This window comes from Podarcis muralis, chromosome 7 (genome assembly GCF_964188315.1).
Source record: "Podarcis muralis chromosome 7, rPodMur119.hap1.1, whole genome shotgun sequence".
Lineage (NCBI taxonomy): Eukaryota > Metazoa > Chordata > Lepidosauria > Squamata > Lacertidae > Podarcis > Podarcis muralis.
This window is the reverse complement of record NC_135661.1, coordinates 86,320,954-86,336,535: the sequence shown is the minus strand read 5'-3', so window position 1 is coordinate 86,336,535 and position 15,582 is coordinate 86,320,954. Positions and strand designations below refer to the sequence as shown.

At 46.8% G+C, this 15,582-nt stretch overlaps 1 protein-coding gene across 5 annotated transcripts in view; it reads right to left on the bottom strand.

Moving 5' to 3' along the window:
- MEIS3 (Meis homeobox 3) overlaps positions 1-15,582 on the bottom strand; it is a 105,904-nt gene that overhangs the window by 48,984 nt on the left and 41,338 nt on the right. For 4 of the 5 annotated variants that reach the window (XM_077932330.1, XM_077932332.1, XM_077932333.1 and 1 more), the window contains 3 exons: positions 11,756-11,903; positions 6,258-6,308; positions 2,759-2,809 (listed from right to left, as the gene is read on the bottom strand). In XM_077932330.1, coding sequence (XP_077788456.1) covers positions 2,759-2,809; positions 6,258-6,308; positions 11,756-11,903 — 250 coding nt within the window. The remainder of the gene's footprint in view (positions 1-2,758; positions 2,810-6,257; positions 6,309-11,755; positions 11,904-15,582) is intronic. The other variant, XM_077932331.1, reaches the window with a different exon arrangement.

Genomic DNA, 15,582 nt, shown 5'->3' with positions numbered 1-15,582 from the left:
CTGCGCACCTGGTCCTTCAGGGGCACAGTTACCCCATTCAGGACCAGGGAGTCCCCCACACCCACCTGCCTCCTGTCCCCCAAGAACAGTACTTCTGTCTTGTCAGGCTATGCCAACCTGGCGCACTCTAGTTGTAGCCCAAAATATTTACAGGGCACCATGTTGGCTGGGCCAAAGGTGATGGACAGCAGCGGGCAGAAAGATGGCTCTGCCAACACCCTCCTTCCTTCAGCTCCCAGTGTGATCTCACTGGATGCCTTTCTGCAGCTTCGCCTTCAGTTACGTTTGCCTAGAACAATTGAAGCTGTCAACGTGGAGCTGGAAGCCGCGAGATCAAAGCAAAAGGGGAGCTGCGAAGGAGCTGAGCTGCATGGCAAAGTGCCTTGTGGCGACCCAGCTGGCCAGCAGGCCAGCTCCTCTCAGCTCAGCTGCAGCACCGGGGGCCTGGGCTGAGGTTTGCGAAACCGGAGCCACTAAACTGAAGTGGCTTCCATTGACAAGGCCAGAGTGGCTTTGCTAAGTATAGTGGCTCGATAGCTCAGATCTGAAGTCTCGCAACCTGTCCTGGGCATATATGCCTAACTCAGAAATGGGCAGCTGTGGGATGAAAACCTGAGCTACCGGTATGTGGTGGCCAGGAGATTTGTGGATCGAGCCACAAAACCTACAAGATACACACAGAGAGACGTTGTTTCTGTATTCTTTAGCCATCAGTATGAATGGGTGGGGGGCATCGCTAGATTAGCATTTATGTGAAAACCTATGAGTTCTGGTGCCGTAAAAAACATAATGGAGAACTGGACTCTGAGTCTATTTTTAAAACTTCTCCCCCTCTCACTCCCATATGAGGAAATACTTCAAAATTGGAGACAGCTGTTGCTGCCGCTTGTGAGAAAGGGAAATTATGTGCAAACTTTTTTCTTTTTGCTGGAGGATAACTTGGATTTTGATTTGGTTTTTTTTAAAAAAAAAGAATCTTATACTTTGAGATAGTGGGATTTTTCACCCTTTCATTTTTCCAAGGGACCACCTCAGGCTTTACTTCGAGCTATGTGAAAACTAGTTTTGCAGAAGCACAGAAGAAATATGTGAGATATTGCACTATGAGGCTGAGAATTCTGCTGCGGGGGACCTCAACTCCCCCTCCCCACCATCAACTTTCCTTTTATAAAGACAAGTTTCTGTCCCTCATGATGAGCCTGGAGGTGTGTGGGCAATGCCTGAAGTCTCAGGTACCGGGAGGTGGGCCTCAGTTAACGTTTTCTAAAGGTTTGGGACAGGATATCAGCAGAACCAAAACAAGCCATGTGAAATGGCAAACATGTCAGAATAATAATAATAATAATAATAATAATAATAATAATAATAATTTATTATTTATACCCCGCCCATGTGGCTGGGCCTCCCCAGCCACTCTGGGCGGCTCCCAATCAAGTGTTAAAAACCGTACAGCATTAAATATTAAAAACTTCCCTAAACAGGACTGCCTTCAGATGTCTTTTAAAGATAGGATTTCCTTCACATCTGAAGGGAGGGTGTTCCACAGGGTGGGCGCCACTACCAAGAAGGCCCTCTGTCTGGTTCCCTGTAACCTCACTTCTCGCAATGAGGGAACCGCCAGACGGCCCTCGGTGCTGGACCTCAGTGTCCGGGCTGAACGATGGGGGTGGAGACGCTCCTTCAGGTATACAGGACCAAGGCCGTTTAGGGCTTTAAAGGTCAGCACCAATACTTTGAATTGTGCTAGGAAACGTACTGGGAGCCAATGCAGATCTCCCAGGACTGGTGTTATGTGGTCCCGGCGGCCACTCCCAGTCACCAGTCTAGCTGCCGCATTCTGGATTAATTGCAGTTTCCGGGTCACCTTCAAAGGTAGCCCCACATAGAGTGCATTGCAGTAGTCCAAGCGGGAGATAACTAGAGCATGCACCACATGATGTATACAGAAGTCAGAGAACGCATGTAAAAAATATGGCAGATGAAGGTGATGGACTATATGGAATTGGCAGAAATGACTGGCAGAATCCGAGACCAGGGAGAAGAGTCGGTGGAAGAAGATTGGAAGAAATTTAAAGACTATCTACAGAAATATTTTAAAATTAATGAATGATAGAATGATGTTGGATAGCAATTAAGGGGTTTCCAGCTGTAATGCTCTAAGAGAATATGAAAAAAGGGTTATAAATGGGTTAAAATCTAATGGTAAGGATTTGCTGAACCAATAAATTGAAGCGGAATACAAAAAAGGGAGGTATGAGGAGGTCCAGGAAATAAGTTAAAGGAAAATAAGTAACAGAAAATATGTGTGTTTTTAACTGTTTTTATTTTGTATTTTTCTATTTTCTTTTTCATTTTTACTGTATTATTCTAAAAAAGCTTAATAAACATTTCATTTAAAAAAAAAGAGAACGCATGTAAAAAATAATAATGGTGCAATCTACCTAATTCATGCAGGTTTCAAAATCCAACTTTCTTCAGTGCAGGATTCTAAACTAGCTGCAGCAGGGAAGACATACTGACCACAACTTGACTTCTCAGCAAACTTGATTTGTCCCAACATTTGGTTTCAGCAGTTATTGTAGGAAACCACAGCTCTTTCCCAATCAGGGATGCCTCTAATAAAGCAGGGATCAATCATGTCCTTCTGCCTAACTTCCAAATTGCTACGACTAAGGGGTGTTTTTTGGGGGGTGTGTGTGTAGGGTTTGCGGGTGGGAAAAGGATAAAAGAAATTGCAAAGCAAAGCAAACATCTGTACCTTTTCTAATTCCAGAAGGTGGAATCTCAGAACCTGAATGGCTTGGATCATCTGCAATCATAAAGAGAGAGAAAAATAAGTCATTGCTAAAGATTGGTGACTGTATTACTTTTCTTAGACTGTGATATTGTTGTTGTTTCAGCCTGCCGTTTTCCCTGACAGGAGTCAAGGCGGCTTACAGATAAAATCAAGAACTGCTGAAAACATAGACTCATCCACCATTAAAAAGCAATTAAACATTGATAGAATTAAAACTATATGCATATATGAAATCTGTTTATAAATACACCAATAATTACAATGAAAACAGCATGCCACCAGCCCGTTAACTAAAAGCAGTCAATTCCCAAAAGCTTGTTGGAGCAAAAAGGTCTTCACCTGCCAGCGGAACGACAACAAGGAGGGAGACAGGCTAACTTGTTTAGGGAGATAACTCCAAAGTCTGGGAGCAGCCACTGAGGAGGCCCTGTCCCATGTGTCCCCCAAGCCTTCCTGTGAGGATGGAGGGGATGGAGAGAAGGGTCTCCCCTGAAGATCTCAAAACCCAGGCAGGTTCATATGAGAGAATACGGTCTTTCAGAGAGCTTGGGCCTAGATGGTGTAGGGCTTTATAGATCATAACCAGCACTTTAAACTGTGCCTGGAAACAGACCGGTAGCTGGTGGAGCTGTTCCACCAAGGAGTCTTCCACTCCCTGGTCAACAATCTGGCTGTTGTTCTTTGAGCCGGTTGAGGTTTCTGAGCATTTTTCAAAGGCAGCCCCATATACAGTGGTGCCTCGCAAGACGAAATTAATTCGTTCCGTGAGTTTTTTCGTCTTGCGGTTTTTCCGTCTTGCGAAGCACGGTTTCGGAAAAGTTGTGGAAAAGCTTCAAAAATCACCAAAGTCTTCAAAAACCTCAAAAAAGGCTACCACACCGCGTGCTATGAGTTGCTCCTCGAAGTCAAGTCGCAACTGTATTAACGGTGTTAAGAAAAAGGAAACAAACTTGCAAGACGTTTCCGTCTTGCGAAGCAAGCCCATAGGGAAAATCGTCTTGCGAAGCAGCTCAAAAACCCAAAAACCCTTTCGTCTTGCGAGTTTTCCGTCTTGCGAGGCATTCGTCTTGCGAGGTACCACTGTAGAGCATGTTACAGTCATTCCAGTGGGATGTAACTTGGGCCTGTGTCACTGTGGCCAAATCAGATACACTAAACCCTCAACTTTGGTGTATCTTGTGCACACAGGGCTATCTTAAGCATATGCAACACCAGGGTGCAAAAATCCACCCGGCGCCTCCCTCCCCAGGTTGCCCAGTCCCAGGTGCGCAGGAGGGCGGAGCCGGCTAGCTGCCTCAGCGTCTCATTGGCTCAGTCGCCCCTGAACTTGTGGCGCAGAGCCGCCCGCAGCAGAAGAACCTACAGCAGCGCTCCGACCAATGGGCGTGCTCTTCCCCAGACTCAACTCTCAGGGGCCGGACTCTTGGCCTGCGCCCCTGAGAGCCCAGCGCCCGGGTACCCCGCACCCCTAGCGCCTATGGGTAAGACGGCCCTGTGTGCACATTCAGCTTTCATGGCCTAGAACCCTCGTACCTACGGGACCGCCTCTCCTGGTATGCCCCACGGAGAGCCTCAAGGTCCATAAATAGCAACATCCTAGAGGTCCCAGGCCCCAAGGAAGTTAGATTAGCCTCAACCAGAGCCAGGGCCTTTTCAACACTGGCCCCGGCCCGGTGGAACGCTCTGCCTCATGAGACCAGGGCCCTGTAGGATTTCATTTCTTTCCGGAGGGCCTGTAAGACAGAGTTGTTCCGCCTGGCCTTTGGCTTGGAATCAATTTGATTCCCTTCCCCTCTTTCTTTTTTCCTTTCTCCTCTTGTGATGGGGCTGCATTTTAATGTTTTAATGTTGTATTTTAATCTTGTTTTTTAAGTTGTACAGTGGTGCCTAGCAAGACGAAATTAATCCGTTCCGCGAGTCTCTTCGTCTTGCGGTTTTTTTGTCTTGTGAAGCACGGCTATTAGCGGCTTAGCGGCTATTAACGGCTTAGCGGCTTTAAGAAAAAGGAAATAAACTCGCAAGAACTTGCAAGACATTTCGTCTTGCGAAGCAAGCCCATAGGGAAATTCGTCTTGCGGAACGCCTCAAAAAACGGAAAACCCTTTTGTCTAGCGAGTTTTTCATCTTGCGAGGAAGAAGAAGAGTTTGGATTTGATATCCCGCCTTTCACTCCCTTTAAGGAGTCTCAAAGCGGCTAACATTCTCCTTTCCCTTCCTCCCCCACAACAAACACTCTGTGAGACGAGTGGGGCTGAGAGACTTCAAGGAAGCCAGGCATTCGTCTTGCGGGGCACCACTGTATTTCAGTCAACATGTTTTTATTATTGGTTGTTAGCTGCCCTGAGCGCAGCCTTGGCTGGGGAGGGTGGGGTATAAATAAAAATTATTATTATTATTATTATTATTATTATTATTATTATTATTATTATTATTAAAAAATATTTTTAAAAATTAGAATGCCAGTGGGTATCCATGAGAAAATATTCTGGCAATCCCCCCCCGCCATTGCACCCAATGTGCTCTAACCATGCACAATTTTGACTTTAGGCATGATCCCGGAACATAATGCCTTGTAAGTTGTGGGATTACTGTAGGAAGGCGTGCAGCTGGCGCCCTAGCTTATTATGTACATATAGTACACAGAGTTAAGTCTCACTGAAGATCCTGGCTTCCTTCTGAAGAAAACCTGCATGGACTGAGGCAAACGACTTCTTAAATCCATGTTCAGAGTTAACCCATGTAAAGGCACTACAGTGGTACCTCAGGTTACATACGCTTCAGGTTACATACGCTTCAGGTTACAGACTCCGCTAACCCAGAAATAGTGCTTCAGGTTAAGAACTTTGCTTCAGGATGAGAACAGAAATTGTGCTCCGGCGGCGCGGCAGCAGCAGGAGGCCCCCATTAGCTAAAGTGGTGCTTCAGGTTAAGAACAGTTTCAGGTTAAGTATGGACCTCCGGAACAAATTAAGTACTTAACCTGAGGTACCACTGTAAGGGAATTTCCCTTAAAAAAGGGGAAACGTTGACAGCTATGGGTGGGTGAGGCTGCTGGGAGCTGGAGTGCAACAACATCTGGATGGTGCACACATATTAATTGATTTATTAATTGATTCATCGGCTTTACATAACAGCTTTTCCTCCAAGGCGCTTGAGGGGGTGTACCTGCTTCTTCCCCTCCTCATTTAATCCCCCCAACAATCTTGTGAAGTAGGAGAAGGCTGAGGGGCCTTGACTCACCCAAGGACCTTGAACCTTGGTCTCCCGGATCATGGACCAATACTCTACCACTACACTACACTTTCTCTGAATGGAAAAATGTGTGTGTGGAGAAGTGATTACTAAAAGTGAATGTGAGAAAATACCTCGTTGCTCCTATGCGCAGTAGGCAAGGCTGGCAGACGGACAGGGGAAATGCAGTTTAAAAACTTAAAACGAGAAAAGAAAGAAGCGTCCTTACCAAGTTATCCAGCTCAGGATTGGAAGAAAATAAAGGTTTTTCTGTCCTAACCTAAAAAAAGGGCATTTCGGGATGGGAAGGGGGGGAAGAGAAGAAAACAGAAGGAGCGTTAGTACAGGGGGAGAAAACATGATAGAGAGAAATGTAAGGAATCGATGCGCATCACTGAAAAATCTGTTTCTCTCATTTCCCAGAAACTGTAAAGAAACGGCAAAAAAATGTGACTCTCGTCCCCAGAGAGCAGCAGCTGGCAGAAGAACATATATTTCACTTTCAAAAGTTTGCAACCTCCCTCTCTCCACCCCACCCCCACGCCAGGAGCCCCCTGTGCTTTTAAAATTCCTCAACATTTCCCCTCCCTGTATCAAAATGCAAAAGTGTAGTTCCCCCCCTCCACATGTCTCATTTAAGAAACGAGAGAGACGAGAGAGAAATCGCGGCAGTAAATAGTTTCAGGGCACTAAACAGACCCAGGCGTCTGGCCTCATCCTCTCTGTTCTGGGACAGGGCTCCGCCAACTTGGAGAATCAAAAATTCTGGTACCCGGGTGGGACCTTTAAGAGCAGATCCAGAGGCAGCTGCAAAGGTGTGTGTGTGTGTGTGTGTGTGTGTGTGTGTGTGTGTGTGTTTGTGTGTTTGTGTGTTTATATGTGTGTGTGAAGTCCAGTTTGGGCAGGTCTGGGGTTGGAGCAAAAGTTGTTTACTCACCTAAGGCGAAGTTTGCCTTGCGAGTGCCTTCCAAATGTGCTGGGACTACAAATCCCATCAGACCCAGTCATTCCCAGACACCTGGAGGGCACCAGCTTGGCAAAGGCTGACCTTGGGAGTACATTTTTATTATTTTATTTTATTTTATGACGGCGGCTGAGGAGGGCTCCTCCATTTCCCCTTTTGTTGTTCTGGCAACTAGCTGAAAAGATAGAAGGCGGGCGGGGGGGGGGGGGGAGTTAAATCCCAGTAAAAGGAATTTCCTAATTCCCAGCTGCGTCTCAAGGACAAACAGCACATTGCGAACACATATAATAATGCCTTATGCCTTTAAAAAAAGAAGGGGGTGGTTTAGAACCATTTCCCATTAACCATTTCTCGGCTCGCCATTTCTCTGCATCAGTTTGCTTGCCTGCACCGCCCTCCCCCCATATCCCCAAAGGGTTTTCTCCCCATTGGGGTCACTGCCAGACTGGGATTCAATCACACCATGGCAAATTCAGGTTGCACAGTTTATTTTACTTCAACTGGCTCTATATGCTGCTTAAGAGAGCCAGTGTGGTGTAGTGGTTAAGAGCGGTGGACTCGTAATCTGGTGAACCGGGTTCGCTTCCCCGCTCCTCCACCTGCAGCTGTTGGGTGACCTTGGGCTAGTCACACTTCTCTGAAGTCTCTCAGCCCCACTCACCTCACAGAGTGTTTGTTGTGGGGGAGGAAGGGAAAAGGAGATTGTTAGCAGCTTTGAGACTCCCTAGGGTAGTGATAAAGCGGGATATCAAATCCAAACTCCTCCTCTTCTTCTTCTTCTTAACATCATAAAACTCAGGTCACACAGCTAAAGTTCATGAGGACCACTCGTGCAACAAAATTGCTTGTTTTTAAGAGCTTCTGGACACCCTGTTTCTCAAGCATTCGTTCCTATTTGCTTCCAAGGGAGGTTAGGTGACGTTAACATAGAATAATAGAGTTGGAAGGGACCTCAAGAATCATCTAGTCCAAACCCCTTCAATGCAGGAATCTCAACCATAGCATTCTTGACAGATGGCCCTCCAAACTCTGCTTAAAAACATCCAAGGAAGGAGAGACAACTACCTTCCATCCCTTGGTCAAACAGTTCTTACTGTCAGAAAGTACCGTATTTTTCGCTCTATAAGACGCACCAGACCACAAGACGCACCTAGTTTTTGGAGGAGGAAAACAAGAAAAAATATATTCTGAATCTCAGAAGCCAGAACAGCAAGAGGCATCGCTGCGCAGCGAAAGCAACAATCCCTCTTGCTGTTCTGGCTTCTGGGATAGCTGCGCAGCCTGCATTCGCTCCATAAGACGCACACACATTTCCCCTTACTTTTGAGGAGGGAAAAAGAGAGTCTTATAGAGCAAAAAATATGGTACTTCCTGATGTTGAGCCAGAATCTCCCTTTCTTGCAACTTGAATCCCACCGGTTCCAGTGCCCGCTGCCTAAGCTTATTCCTTGCGCTAGAAAGTCTGATTAGGGAGGGGGGAAGTGGGTTTGTGCCAAATCAAGGGTGCCAAATCAGCGCTGATTGTGCCTCCTAAACTTGCCACCGTGTGGTGGAAGCTCACCTATAATGAAAGCAACACTACAGATGCACCCTTGGCAGGGAGATGTACTGGAAAGGGTGGGATAACACGTGCTGGACGCAACCAGTGCTGGATTTACATATAAGCTAAGCAAGCTATAGCTTAGGGCCCCACTCTCTTGGGGGCCCAAAAAAATTTAAAGGGAAAAAAACTGGATGCACATTTCCAAAATATAAGATAAACATAAAATAAAATAAAACCTACATACAGCAACGGTGTTTTGTAGGCTCCTATGATGTAAGTAGAGGGACGCGGGTGGCGCTGTGGGTTAAACCACAGAGCCTAGGACTTGCCGATCAGAAGGTCGGCGGTTCGAATCCCCGCAACGGGGTGAACTCCCGTTGTTTGGTCCCTGCTCCTGCCAACCTAGCAGTTCGAAAGCACGTCAAAGTGCAAGTAGATAAATAGGTACCGCTCCAGTGGGAAGGTAAACGGCATTTCAGTGCGCTGCTCTGGTTCACCAGAAGCGGCTTAGTCATGCTGGCCACATGACCCGGAAGCTGTACACCAGCTCCCTTGGCCAGTAAAGCGAGATGAGCGCCGCAACCCCAGAGTTGGTCACAACTGGACCTAGTGGTCAGGGGTCCCTTTACCTTTACCTTTAATAGCAAAAAAGGAGGAAAGGGATTAAGCTCCTCTTTCCTCCTCCCCAAGCTGTTTTTCCACTCTGTATTCTCTACTCCTGAGAGAGCTTTTTCTTTTCTTTTAAAGTGTAGAGACCTCATTACAGACTTTGCTTTACTCCCCCCACCCCCCAAAAAACACACACTTTTTTTGTTCCATCCTAGGCTATTCATTTGATACATCTTGGCTGCTACGAGCTTTGCCAGACCTTCACCCTCTTCTGCCCGGTTGCCAGAACAGAAAAGATATAAAGGCAGTAGGACGATAAAAACGTGGAATTAAAAGAATATAAATGTCCCTAATTTCCATACAATTAAAAGAATACAGAGGATTTTTTTTTAAGGCCAGACTACATGTATGGCGCTATGCATGGGCAATTGCTTTTCACTGAGAAACAGCAGGCAAGGAAACCCCACCAGTGAGGATTGGGACGGTCACATGGGTTTGGGTGGGTGTAACCCTTTTCTCCTGCATCCTGGTCCTAATGAAAATCACCTCTTACCTTAAAGCCGTGGAGCTAAGCAAAAGACCAGCATGACTTTCTGCACTGCACAGAAAATCTGCATTCAGCAGAAGGTGCTCTGCTCTGTATACCTGAAGGAGCATCTCAACCCCCATCGTTCAGCCCAGACACTGAGATCCAGCGCCGAGGGCCTTCTGGCGGTTCCCTTGCTGCAAGAAACCAAGTTACAGGGAACCAGGCAGAGGGCCTTTTCGGTAGTGGCGCCTGCCCTGCGGAACGCCCTCCCATCAGATGTCAAGGAAATAAGCAGCTATCCTATCTTTAAAAGACATCTGAAGGCAGCCCTGTTTAGGAAAGTTTTTAATATTTAACGCTGTATTGTTTTTAACACTTGATTGGGAGCCGCCCCAGAGTGGCTGGGGAAACTCAGCCAGATGGGCGGGGTATAAATAATAAATTATTGTTATTATTATTATTCTCAACAGTCTACACCAACCTTGAAGGTTGAACCTTCCTCAACCTTCCTCTCCTTCTAGCAGTGGGACTACAACTCCCATCAAACGTGACCACGTGCCATGCTGGCCTGCTAAAAAATAAAAACCTCCTCCTTGCTTAGGCAAGTCTACCCAGGCATGTGATTTTATTATACACATTTATTTATTTTTAAGCCACTGGTTTTCTCTGCAATTTGGTCATTTTATCCTGCTTCCTGTTTTGAAAGCTTGTTTTTCTTAATGAACACTTTACACCATTTCATGCAAACAACTTTGAACCAAGTATATAACTCTTCGTTAAATGGGGGAAAAAATAAGGAAGGGGCTAACCAATTTATGGCAGCCTGAGCTTTCACGGGCCAGAATCCAGTTCGTTGCATGCATGAAGTCTCGAAATTTTGCCATGGTAAAGAAGTCATTTTGAAGGGGCCACAGGACTTTCCACTGGCTCTGGCGAGTTAAGAGCTGCCTTCGGACAACAAAGTCAGGAATCTTTTTCTAGAACCTGGCTTTGAATTTATTTATTTTTTTAAAAAGACTACAAATACAGAGTAAAAGTAAAGGGACCCCCTGACCATTAGGTCCAGTCACGGACGACTCTGGGGTTGCGGCACTCATCTCACATTATGGCTGAGGGAGCCGGCGTACAGCTTCCGGGTCATGTGGCCAGCATGACTAAGCCGCTTCTGGCGAACAAGAGCAGCGCACGGAAACGCCGTTTACCTTCCCAGCAGAGTGGTAGCTATTTATCTGCTTGCACTTTGACCTGCTTTTGAACTGCTAGGTTGGCAGGAGCAGGGACCGAGCAACGGGAGCTCACCCCGTGGCGGGGATTTGAACCGCCGACCATCTGATCGGAAAGTCCTAGGCTCTGTGGTTTAACCCACAGCGCCACCCGCGTCCCTTACAAATACATACAAGTAGGCAATTTGGCTAAGGAACATTTTTAAGGAGTGGTAACTTAGAGATCACTGCAGCAGTCACGAAATTAAACGACGCCTGCTTCTTGGGATAAAACCAATGACAAACCTAGACAGCATCTTAAAAAGCAGAGACATCACCTTGCCAACAAAGGTCCGTATAGTTAAAGCTATGGTTTTCCCAGGTGTGATGTATGGAAGTGAGAGCTGGACCATAAAGAAGGCTGATTGCCAAAGAATTGATGCTTTTGAATTATGGTGCTGGAGGAGACTCCTATGGACTGCAAGAAGATCAAACCTCTCCATTCTGAAGGAAATCAGCCCTGAGTTCTCACTGGAAGGACAGATCCTGAAGCTGAGGCTCCAAGACTTTGGCCACCTCATGAGAAGAGAAGACTCCCTGGAAAAGACCCTGATGTTGGGAAAGATGGAGGGCACAAGGAGAAGGGGACGACGGAGGACGAGATGGTGGGACAGTGTTCTCGAAGCTACCAGCATGAGTTTGACCAAACTGTGGGAGGCAGTAGAGGACAGGAGTGCCTGGCGTGCTCTGGTCCAAGGGGTCACGAAGAGTCGGACACGACTAAACAACAACTTAGAGAAGATTTATTTGCACGTTCCTACTGCCAAGCACTCCCCAGCTCTGCCCTCCCTCCATCACCTCTCGTTCTCCAGAAACCAACCTGTTTGGCAAAGACGGCAATGTCTTCGTTGAAGGAATCTGACGAGCAGACGTCTCCTCCCGGGTAGGAGCCAGAAGTGTCCCTGGGAGAACAGGTTGCCAGCTCACATTTTTCAAAGACCAGGGCCAGCAGCGGGAATAAGGGATGCCTGTTACACAAGAGTAGATGTTTAGGGCCTAGCAGAGTGGGAGATCCAAAGAGACCAGCCAACGTTTCAGCTCGGAACAGAAACTGGGGCACAATGGGTTTGGAAAGGAGTTGGAGGCTCAGAGCATAAGCTCTTCTTACAGAGCCTGGTGCTTTCCCCTCATTTCCTGACTAGCCACGCTGCCAGCATAAAGTGAGGCAAAAGGACTATTGGTGTTCGAGACCATTTGAAAGGAAAAAACAAATTACTGTACATTAAAATTCATGGAAAATTGGGGGAAAGTTGCATTGGATCTCAATATTTACTTTCCTCAGCCAGGCAGTGGTGGGAATGCTGCCTCGGGGTCATAGGGTTGTCTCCACCCAAGTTCTACTCAGAGTAGACTTATTGAAAATAATGGGCCTTAGTCATGCTGCCCAATTTCAGTGGATTATTCTGAATAAGACTTGACATTGGATACAACCCATAACCTGAAAACCCATATTGCTGCTCTCTTAATGCCATCATCATTGATTTATTAACTGCCTTCTAAACCACCATCTCCAGGCATATAAGACGAAAACAGAAAAACAACAACAATAGCAGCAACAATTTTATTTTTTACATTCTGCCCATATATTTAACGCAAGACTAAAATATTAACAAGTGGACATTTGTGGTAAAGACTCATTTGCCCATGCGGGAAAGCCTGTTGGAAGAAAAAATTATTGGAGAGACGGTTGGAAACGATAAAAAATAAAAAATCCTCTGCATATGCCCTGAGACCGACTTTCCCCCCATCTCAACTTCACATATGGGCCCCAGGACCCAGCCTGGGCTGTGAGAGGCTCTGTAGGCAGGTCTCGTTCAGTAGAAGACACATGGAGACCCAGAAAACTATAATCACAAATCGTGTCTGCCCATATTATGCATCTGTTTGTCGTCTCTTACATCCCCTGGCCCTGCCTTGGCCCACCAGCGCTGGAGACCTCTAAGCCGAGTTTGTAAACTGACAGACTCCATCAAAGTGTGTGTGGTGTGTGTGTGTGTGTGTGTGTGTGTGTGTGTGTGTGAAGCAGTGCGCAGGCTGCAGAAGTCCTGTCTGGGATGCGGCGTACGACACGGCATGTTCACACCTCAAAGTCACCACAGTGTGGCATCGTCAAGATCTCAACCTGCATGTGTGAAGGGAACTCCCCGCCCAGTGAATAAAAACAGCAAGGGCCGTGTGTGTGTGCAAAAAAACAAAACCCAATTCCACAATTCTTAAAATCCATGCAAAAAAATGCAATTTGGAATCTTGGTCTACGTGCCAAGTAATGTTCTAGATGAAGAGCAAATTCTGAAAAAACGAGAGAGAAGTCGTTCAAAGGAGGGGGGGGGAGGCAGTATGTGGCTCTAAGAAACCATTTCTGCTAGGATCACAGTTATTTCAAAGAGCTCATTTGGGGGTTCGGGGGGGAGCTGACTTCCATCCTGTTCTGTGATTTATGTCGTATGAGCAATGTCAACTGCAAACCAGTAAAGGCCATCCTTTGGCTGCTCCCCCCCCCCCACAAGCACACACATTTTCCCCTTAGATTTGGACGGATAGCTAGCAAGACAGAGTGTTCCCAGCCATACATTATACAAGTTCACGCACCATATGTTACACAAATATTTGTAGCTGAGGCCCAGCACGGTGTAGCTGTTAAGTGAGCGTCTCCACGGAACTTTTAGATCTCCTACGCAAAGCAAAACAAATCCCCCGCTGCCCCCCAAGAAAGATGGGGAGGCAAAATCCTGCAACATTTCATCTTCTCTCTCCCTCTCTGCCCCGCTGCAAATTCCAAGAGGGGGAGAAAAAATTGCAAATTAAAACCATTGCCAGCTGTAAGTAGGGATCTGGGGGTAGGGTGTTGCAGGGCTGGGCATGGCGGCGGGGGGGGGGGGCAAATAACTTTTATGTCTCGCAGGGTGGAAAAAAAATATACTTGCTCTACGACGGCTGGAAAGTTTCAAACCGCACGGCGCAAGTCGAAGACGAAAGGAAGGGAAATCCATCACGTTCTTCTTAGGCCAGTTGCTCCCCCCCCACCCCCAGTGACGCTTTTAAACCAGTTTCTGCATTTCCCAACCTTGCTGGGGAGGGGGCAGGGCACTTTTGATTTAGGAACCAGATTCTACAGTGATTTCTGTCCTGGGCTAGAACTGGCAAGGGAGCAGAATGTACGCCAAAGGGCTGTTTTTCATGAAAATGAGGACCAGTCACTAGGGATCACAAGTGCTGTGAGTGCTCTTGTGTTCAGATTGTGGGGCTTCCCATTGGGACATCTGGTTGCCCCCCATATGAACAGGATGCTGGCCTAGCCAGACCTCAGGCCTACAAGATTCTTCTGATGTTATTGTGCCGTCTTCAGAATCCGATTCCCAAATACTCTGGCCGATAACCCACAGCTAGGAAGAGGGTTTTGAATTATTAGTTTTGAATTCTGGTGCTAGAGGAGACTCTTGAGAGTCCCATGGACTGCAAGAAGATCAAACCTCTCCATTCTGAAGGAAACCAGCCCTGAGTGCTCACTGGAAGGACAGATCCTGAAACTGAGGCTCCAAGACTTTGGCCACCTCATGAGAAGAGAAGGCTCCCTGGAAAAGACCCTGATGCTGGGAAAGATGGAGGGCACAAGGAGAAGGGGACGACAGAGGACGAGATGGTTGGACGGTGTTCTCGAAGCTACCAGCATGAGTCTGACCAAACTGCGGGAGGCATTGGAAGACAGGAGTGCCTGGCGTGCTTTGGTCCAGGGGGTCACGAAGAGTCGGAAACGACTAAACAAATAAACAACAACAGGAAGAGGAACACTGGTTTTATTTGGGGTTGTGGGGCCCGATCTGAGCTTTCCATACAGAAGTGCAAGAATTTGGTTCTCAGTGTCCTTCCCCTTAAGTTTTTCTTCTTAAAATGTAATTTTCTTTACACTTGAAAAGAGATATTTATATAATTATTCAACACAGCAAATATTTAACCATTCGCTATATATATAAAAAAACCCAACCATGCAGAAATATTACATTTCCCAATAATCGGGTTGCTGAGAAGCTGAAGAGGGTGGGGGGATCTGAATTGCTTTTCTTTTGATGGGCACAGGGAGGGGGGTTTAGAAAGAGGTAATTCTTCTCTTCCACACCAGCCTTTCCCCCTCAAAACCAAACATACACCTTTCTCCTCCTAATGACAGAGCTGTCAATTGGCTGGGGTGTGGGAGCGAGAAGACACAGCCCTGATACGCCAGCCCATAAACCTCCCTGCAGGGGAAAAGATGTGAGCTGAGAGAAATCTGGTCATGAGAAGAAATCTTCTGACACTCCCACCAACCCAAATCCTAAACACAGACAAGGTCCCATCGAAATCAGTGGGACTTACATCTATATAAACATGCACGGGATGAGAATGCCCTAAGGAGGACGTTGTGTGTTGTATTTTAAGCACAAACTTTTTTAAAAAAATGTAGCGTGAATACAATAAAGTTATGCCCCATACAGGAAGCTGGGATTGGCTGCAGATCTGCAATGGCTTTGGCCCCAGCCTGGTCGAAGACTCCATCACAGGAGACCAGGACCCTGCGGGACTTGACATCTTTCCACAGGGCCTGCTGGACGTTGATTGCACTGCACATTTTGATGGATTGTGTCCATTGTATGGACGTTAAGTGGCACTGGT